We start from the raw sequence: 9,202 nt of genomic DNA, 5'->3' as shown, positions 1-9,202 counted from the left end.
TGTAGATATTAAAAAGTTTGATTTGTAACTCTTATAAGGGAAATACAACCTGGAATTTCCTTGCACACGCAGTTATGTTTGCTTTTCATATGCTTTCTGCTTTCTTTTTGATACATTTTCCGCTTGACATTTTTTTACGCTGCTGGCACTTTAGATTTTATACCAAAGTTGAAGGGGCAATAAAACTCCATACCCATTTTTTTTTTTAATGAGCTCCCTGATAAGCAAAAATTTTTCGGGATTTTACAAGTTTATTTTCTGAATATTACAAAAAACTGTTATAGGTTCAAAAATGGTTCTATCCTCGTTTAAGACCACAAAGACAAACTCTATAAAAAAAAAGTTACAGAATTTTGAAATCAAAAAATTGCAAAAACTTACATCCGGCGTTAAAAATATTAATATCCTGACGTTTTGACGATTTTACTTATTTATATTTGGCGTATAGTTCATTCAACAGAAAAAACCAGCAGCATCAATTTCTTTTTTTTAATTTCATATAAAACTCGGAAAAATTCAAGAAATACCAAAAAAGTTTCAACTTTTCAATTCGATTTCTTAGAAATATTAAGAGTGTGCAGTTTTGTAGCCTATTAAGTTTAAGTATAATAAGGCGCAAGTTTTAAGTCTCTAAATATTACCGTTGATTTTTGAGATTGTTTTTTTTTTTTATTGAGGATGTTGCGCATTTTCTTCCATATGAAAGAAAATTTTTTTAATGTGATGTATGGAAGAAAATACGTGACGTCCTTGACAAAAAAAATTCTTAAAAATCAACGGTAATTTTTAGAGGCTTGAAACTTACACCTTATTAAAATAAAATATAATAGGCTACAACAAAACTGCATACTCAAAATGTTTCCAAGAAATCGAAGTGAAAAGTTGAAAATTTCGATAAAAATTTGTTGGTATTTCTTGAATTTTCTGAGTTCTATATGAAATTAAAAAAATTGATTTTGCTGGTTTTGCTGTTGAATGAAATACATATATTTTTATGAAAAAATAATGAAAAATTCTTATGGAAAATTTAAATAAATAAAATAATCAAAACGTCAGGGTATTCATATTTTTGGGGCTGACTATATATAAATTGATCTTAAGAGATCCTAAAGTTTTCAAGGTGCTTTTTAAGACATTACTTTTTGAACTTTGAAAACCACTTTTTTTTGCAAACTGTAGATAAAGTTATGTTAAACAGTTTTTATTTAATGTAAACTTATTTTGGATTTAAAGTTTGCAATAAAATATTTTTTTATAGTTCACAAATTCATATTTTTAAAACACCTTTTTGAAAGCTTCAGGTATTGAATAAAAAAACTGAGCCAAAAATTCATTTGTGCTTTTGCGATTTTTTAATGTACCAAATTCTGTGTTTTTTTTTTTATTTTTCTTATTTCTTTTATATAATCCCAAATATCACTAGATCAGAACCATTTTTGTAACTGTACATTTTGATATTCAAAAAATAAACTTGAAAAATCCCAGAAATTGTGAAATTTTGAACTTTCAAAATATTTTATTTTTTGGTTCATTTGGCATAACTTTGTTATACGATAAAAAAAAGGTCTAACCAAAATTCATCCAAATTAAAAATGGTCGATTCCAACCATAAGTCGATTTGACATGAATTGAACCATATACATATAACTCGTTAAGGAAGTACTTCGACTATGTACCATATTTTGTAGAATTAGTAATTAGTAGGGGAAATTAGTTATAATGGCCGTCTTTTTACATGTCTATGGTCAGGTTCGCGTGTTCAGCGAGTACCCAATAAAAATGGATTGACGAGCTGTAATAAGTGGTGGGTTGCACGAGCGTTACATGGAGTAGTGTAAAATTGTCAGAAACATTTTTGCACTTGTGTATTTTAGTTATACATTCTCCTACAGAGGACTGAGGAGTTACAAGCATTTACTCACTAGTTTCGAAAGAATGCAATTTGTTTTCATTTTATTTCTTTAGAGCGGAGAGTAATTAGAATTTGCGCTAGCGCTTGTTACTCACATGTCGCTTTTACGCTCGTCAAATGCAATCGAAATTATTAAATATACATACTATATACAAACGTATGTACATTTGTATGTATGTATGTATATGTAAATACTTAGATTGCTCGTAAATGAATATGCCGCATGCAGTTCAATAAAGCAAATGTGCATTTCTGTAAATGCAGCTGGCGTTTTTTTTTTTTCAAAAGTATTCTTTATTAATAGGCGGCTAATTTAAATAGATTTACGTCATTGTTATAGCACATGTCTTTATTACTTTTTATATACATAAGTATGCAAATGCCTATATAAGTTTAAAAAAGAAAAAAAACTTTATTAAGTAAAGAGTAATTTTTGCTTGCGTAATTCTTTCACTATCCAGTACAAGTACTCAAGACAAGAAGGGTCTGGAAGAAATTGTTTCATTTTATCATATCAGCATACAACGTAATCCATTGATAGATGACAGCGATTGACAATTACTATTGTTTTCATATATACATCTACATGCAAACATATGTACTATGTAGAAGAAAAGGAACTCCTTTAGAGTTGAATGAGGAAAACAATCACTTTATCTGTTAGTGGTTTTTTGTAAAAAAATATATGTATGTATATTTGCGTACCATTAGATTGTAAATAGACCACGCGTGTGCATGCAGAATTTTTCAGGCTATTGGAGCATACTTAAAATAATAATAGATTGGCGCTACACACATGTTAGTGTTAGGCCGAGCTTCTCCTCCGATTTGTGGCGTGCGCCTTGAAGTTGTCACACAAAGGGTAGGAACGTACAGTTTTACGCCGACTCCCAACTGCGTTTGTATTTTTATGAGAAGCTGTTTTCCAGGGCAGAAATACACACGGAGGCCGAGGGGCGACCGCGCTTCAATTTATTTTTTTATAAGCTAACACGTATTCGAGGAATTTTTTTTCTTCGAACATATGAACATTCATGTACTTCTTCAAATCGTTATATCTCGGGTTCTGCTCAGCGTTGAGACTTCTTCGGAACGTCGTTTTAAAGGTAAAGAAACGGACTAAACATGTCTATATATAAGATGGTCATGATTGCCTTAGATCTTACCTAGCTATTGACAGTTGAACTTTTTGAAGTCGATTTGCATAGTTAAGACCAGAAAATTAGCGATTTAAAATTACACCATCGTAGTCCTTGTTTAATTCTCTATAAAAAATTATGTTTCAAAAAATGGGCGTTTTACAATTTTTTGTAATTTGTTTTCGAAAACATGTGATTTCGGGTTTTTGCAAAAATTTAAATTTTATTGCGGATTCCGATGGACTACCTATCCAGAAATAATATTTGTTCGGCAAGATTTTTCTTTAAGGCGACCAACTCCTTTGGACGTTATTTCCGCTGACCTTATTACACGTCACCGTAAAGCTTTTCAATTGTGTATTAATGTCATTGACATTTATTGCCTTACTTAAATGAATTTATGTCCATTGACATTAATTCCATTGACATTATTGCACGTCACCTGTTTTTGCCTTGAAAAGACCAGGTACCGAAAATAACCTTTTTTTAATTTCATTTTTCCGATCAAAAATAATCTTTTCAGGATTAGTATTTTTCTTATGTATTTTTATGACACACTTATTGATCTAAAAAATTAAAAATAATGGTTATAATATGATCGAAAATAGCGCTCGACACTTCATAAAATAACGGTTAAATTTGATCGAAAAAAATAAAAATCCAATTTTAACGGCTAAATTATGATTTTTAAATAATATAAACATGATGACCGTTACGGTCCCTGATTAAAAGGGAACACGAAAACAGTACGTAGAGGCGATGAGTGTGTACTGTTCACAGTGGGGTCTAAGCGGTAGGGCCCGTCTGCAGCTCTAAAAAAAACGGTCGAGAAAAAATTGCCATTATTTCGTGTGTGTGTCCAAGGCATTTGTATGCAAACGGTGGAAGTTTTAAACGTGTACAAATACCTAGGCAATTAATTGAACTATTAGCTACCTTTTGCCAAGCACTTTTTTTTTGCGGAACCAGGCACAAAATAAGGCGAGCAGAAAACAACACTCAGACTACATGTCAATTCTTTTCTATGTTACACAGGCAAGTACGAGCAGGTGGAAAAACTTCTTAGGTAATTTTTAAAAAAGGTTGTTTTTGCCCCCAAATTACATACATACATATATTCCGCACAGATGTTTTATGTAGCCAGATATTTAAGCCCGAAAACTAGTAGATTCGAGTGTATATTTGCAAATGCCCAGTCTACACCATAAGTTTTCTATCTATAAGTCAAATCCCAGAGGGGTTTGCAAAATCAGCTTAATTAGATTTTTATGGTCGCTTAATTTTTTCTGATCGATATTTGAGCTTTTTAGGCGAACTAGATTTGATTGGTACTTTTTTAAAGGACATCTCCTCATAACTATAACCTCAGAAGAATTATTTAGACGGATTTATTTTTTTGCTGCAACTTTAAGTTACAAGTTTCAGGTTAATTGTGATACGAAACTTTTGGTGTTTGACAATTTATACCCAATCACGGCGAAATATACACGGCCATCAAAATATAAATACCAGGCTAACTCAAAATAAATTTATATTACTACCTTTAATCAGCTTTTAATTCATTTAATTTAATTATTTAATAACAAACTTTGACTTTTTTCAGTATTCGGAGATACGAGTACAATTGGCACAAATTTCCGCGAATTTGGACACAATGAATCGTATGGTGCAAACAATAAATATACGTAATTTTAATGGTAAGTAAACTTTTATATGTAATTGTTATTTAGCAGAACCAAACATAAATCTATAGCATACCATAAAAATTAAAATAATTTCTGATCTCACAGAAAAAGAAATGGACGAACTGCGTACTCAAAATCTTAAAATGGGCAATCAACTAATGAACAAATTCAAGGAATTCAAATCGAATATGCCGCCAGAGAATGATTTCACATTGGAGGCGCGCATGAAACGAACGCTATTCTATGGTCTCTATCAAAGTTACATACAAATATGGACGAAAAATGAAGAATTCCTGCAGCTGTACGAGCGAAAGCTGAAGAAGAATTTGGAAATACATTCAAAAATAAGTGGGTACTATTTAAGTGTAGATACACTGCAATCACTTTAAATTAGTAAACACAAGCAAATATTTATTGAAATATTTACCCTTTCTAGTGAATTGCAACTCCACCGAAGAGGAAATCGAAGAACTGATAGCAAATAAGACAACAAATCTCTTCGTAGGCAATGTAAGTGTTTAGATTTATTTTCAAAACAACAAGACAATGCAATAAATACCGAAACAAACCTGTCTATTTCGCACACAGATTCTAGAAGAAACCGAAAATGAACGACGCACGCTACGCGATTTGATGGATCGTTTCAATGAGCTAAAGAAGCTGGAGAAGTCCATTGAAGATGTACATGCGTTATTCCTGCGTATTCAAACACTTGTAATGGAACAGGTGCGTATATCACACACACACACACATACACATACTTTGTTCTCCAACACTGTCAGTTACTTAATTCCCAATATGCACATAGCAAACATATTTCCAACTTTTTTCCAATCTTTGAGAAATTCTTGATTTACAAATGGAGATCCAACATTTTTCTCCAACATTTTTTCCAAGGTTTGACTAAAACCTGAATAAAGTGTGAATTCAAATTGATATCCAAGCTTTTCTCAAGTAGAGAACTCAGATTATTTTCCATACAAAAAATGTGCCCTTTTGTTAGAGAATGGCTTGATTCTCCAATTGAGGTACACTTGAAAATCAACATTGGACCTTGGAATTTTTATTGGATCTCCACTTTGATCTCCAACCCAAATGTTTAATGGGTTCTTATTCACGGGTACGTGTATTTGCAGAGGGAAACGATAAACCGCGTTGAATTTGTTGCTCAACAAGCGACACACTTCGTGGATAAAGGTCAGCATAAGCTGAAAAAGGCTGAAACGTTGAAGCAGAAGGCTTTAAAGGTTAGATGATTGAATGAAAAGCCACCATCGATTCGCCGACCTCTTAGCGAGGTTCATCGCTGCTTGCTGACTTTGTTGTTGCTTTCACACACAAATTTTCGTTAGTGGGCGGAACTCAAACTGAGAAGCGGCGAATCGAAGGCGGCTAATATTCGCTTTTTTATATGTGTACATACATACATACATATTTCTACCGTTTGTTTTTATTTTCTACTCATTGCTGGCTTGCAGAAGAAATTTTGGCTTATCGGCATTGCGGTGGCTGTGTTAGTTGTTTTAATATTAATTGGTATTTATTTATGATCAAAAGAAAAATATAACTTAGTGATTGTGAAAAACATGCGACGTGTCTTACTTCCTCAGTAAAGTTTCAAACCGGTAATGTTTGACAGTTAATAAGAGAAAAGAAAGCGGATGAGTGTGGTGAGTAAAGCGTTGCGGTGGTGAAATGTGATTGGTCTCGACCAATGCTGCCATCTCGAACGGTTTTATTGATAAGCAAGGTAAGCAGTTTTGGGACTCAAAAATCTGCAAAAAGTTAAAATTTAATCAAGAAATAGACGAAATAAACCTTTGGGTGTTCACTGTCGTTCCAGTATGGGTTTAAAAATGGTGATGTGAACATTTTGTAACTTTTTTAGCATCAAACTCGGAGCAGTCTTTTCCAGTAGACGTCGCAAAATCGTCGGAAAACTTTTCTAGTTTTAATAGACCTTTCTTTTTTTACGAAAATTCTACCATTTCGTTTACAGTTTAAATGGTTGTTTTTTTTTACCTTAATTTGTTTGTTTTCATCAGTCATTGCGTTCACATAAAATGCAAATATGGAAAAGCTCCCAATAAATAAATTAAAAAAAAAATTGTTTGGTGTTGCCTCAATGCAACCCTACTTCGAGGTTACGAAGTATTAACGCTAAAAAACAAACCTTCTGGTGTTATGGTGTCGTTTCACAATTTTGTATGGGAAACAACAATACCACAGAATTTACGGTTAGAAATCTGATGTTTACATTTTGGGACCTATTTCGAAACGAACTGTGAGTACCCTCATTAAGAATTCCTAGAAAGGACAAGGAAAGGCACTAAAATTACGAAATAGGCCTACCAAATAGGATAATATAACTAGCGTGATAGGAGAAAAGGCCCTTTTATTATTATTTTCCACTTTTGTACCCAATACTGGTATTTGAAAAAGAACCTTCTATTATTAAATACTTTGCAGTGTGCTCTTTCTGAAAGTCGTGCCAAATCTTTAATTTCGTTGATATAAAAAATTAATTAATGTACTTTAATAATTATAAAGGTAAGTAAGTAAAGAAATTTCACGCAAAATGTAAAGCATAATTGAGAGTAATTGTACATTCTCTCCGCACGAAAATATGAGATTTCGCGAAAACCTTTGAAATCCAGCAAAATGTCCCATATATTTTCATGATTTCTTTCAATGAAATGCTATAGAAATCCCCACTTTTGTAAAACGAACGTGATAGTCATTGATTGATCATGTGATACTCACTGGTGATGGAGATCTCAATAAAGTAGTTCTATCAACTTTTTAAGAGCAATATGAAAAACGTGATGTAAACATTTGTGTACATGTGATCTTCCTCCAAATTATGGCCTTATTTTGTGGTCTCTTTTTAACCAACGCACAATTTGCAAATGTGTTAGTTTCCATCACACAATTCTTTTAGGGGACGAGATGGGTAACGCCTCGAGCGGACCCACTCCATGGGATAATTCTACAGACGAAGAGGCAACAAAACAGGCAACGCCTCGAGCGGACCTGGTGCCTCCGACTCTGCATCGAAGGGAGACAGCGCCGGGTCGACAGGAAAAACCACGAGTGAACCTGTGGACCTACCAACCGGTGTTCCCGATACCGCGACATATACTGAGAGCGCCACGAGCTCAGTATCTGCGTACGTAGGGTCGGTCTACAGTCGGTGGACAATGCTGGACGATGACCAGCTTTTGGTCTCCGAACCGAACGGAAGGAGCTAGAAGCAATAGTTGATTATAATACATAATTCTGCATCTATATCCTAATATAGGGCGTTGTAATGCTCTTTGAAAAGCTTATAAATTTTATATAACGAATTTCAATACTCACGTTTCTTGACTTGTCGGCCATTTTGCTTTTCTTTGAATTATCAAACTCAGCAAATTTGACGTTTGTCTTTTGACACTTTATGGACCCCAAGCAACATCAAAATATATGCACTTGTTGTATTTGCTACGACGCTGCTATCTGTTTATTGTGCCATGCCATGAACGAATCAAACCGGATCACGTAAAAACAAGCGAATGAAAAAACTAAATTTTTAGAGCGGCTTCAGATTTATTTGTGTACGATATGTGCATCTACAATTATTATTTCGTGTTGGCAATAGGTATAAAAAAATTTAAGTGCAATCCACGATGCAGCGAACAAGGTGGCGCCGCCGGATATACCGCTACTTTGGTTTTCGCGACGATGCCTCAGAAACTTTAAATGCACTGAAATTTACTAAAATTTGCACAAAAATCTCAATTTTTCACATTTTCCTAACAAATTCTCATTGTAAATTACATATCTTTAAAATTTAGCACAATTAAAACACGTTTACTGTCGAAATTTTAATATTAAGAAAATTTGCGCTTCTCACATTCTCTTTTATCTTGTTCGTCGAACAAGTCAGTTGTCAACTTGGTGTCAACTTTGTTCAATAGTTATAAAATTAGTTATAATTAGGTATAATTAGTTATCCAAAACAATATCCAATCAAAAAAAAAAAAAAACCTTGTAGTTTAGAAAAAAAATATCAAAAATGATACAATTGTATCAAAACGGCAACTCTGTCTGACACACTCTGATCTGTCGCACATGCCACATAAGGGTTAATTCGCAACGAATGTGCCTCCAAAACAGAATGTCAAAATTTCCAAAAAAAAAATTGGTATGCACTGCCGGAAATCACTGCCATGCACTACCGGAAGTATAGGGTGATAAACATAGGTCTCACCCTATTTCATTTGGTCCCAACCGATATTTGGTTCCATATAATATCCCATCCATGTAACTGTAATTCCATTTTCAATAGAAAAGCCTTTGTGTTTGTGAAAAATTGTTCGCCAAATAAATAAAATATAAAATATATAATTGCATATTGATATTGCTACCATTTACCTTTTTGATGAGCCGTGAGCGAAAGTGCCGTGAGCAAAATTGCATTAACG

General features: G+C 33.4%; 1 protein-coding gene across 1 annotated transcript in view; it reads left to right on the top strand.

Moving 5' to 3' along the window:
* The window catches only part of LOC118733629 (syntaxin-4), a 20,537-nt gene extending 14,214 nt beyond the window's left edge, over window positions 1–6,323 (top strand). The window contains exons 4-9 of the mRNA XM_036463121.1: window positions 4,655–4,748; window positions 4,842–5,084; window positions 5,173–5,246; window positions 5,325–5,462; window positions 5,873–5,983; window positions 6,215–6,323. Coding sequence (XP_036319014.1) covers window positions 4,655–4,748; window positions 4,842–5,084; window positions 5,173–5,246; window positions 5,325–5,462; window positions 5,873–5,983; window positions 6,215–6,286 — 732 coding nt within the window. The 3' untranslated portion in view covers window positions 6,287–6,323. The remainder of the gene's footprint in view (window positions 1–4,654; window positions 4,749–4,841; window positions 5,085–5,172; window positions 5,247–5,324; window positions 5,463–5,872; window positions 5,984–6,214) is intronic.
* Window positions 6,324–9,202: the final 2,879 nt, after the last annotated feature.

Source organism: Rhagoletis pomonella, unplaced genomic scaffold (genome assembly GCF_013731165.1).
Source record: "Rhagoletis pomonella isolate Grant_MI unplaced genomic scaffold, Rhpom_1.0 Rhpom_scaffold_00002, whole genome shotgun sequence".
Taxonomy (NCBI): domain Eukaryota; kingdom Metazoa; phylum Arthropoda; class Insecta; order Diptera; family Tephritidae; genus Rhagoletis; species Rhagoletis pomonella.
This window is presented reverse-complemented; position numbering and strand designations above follow the sequence as displayed.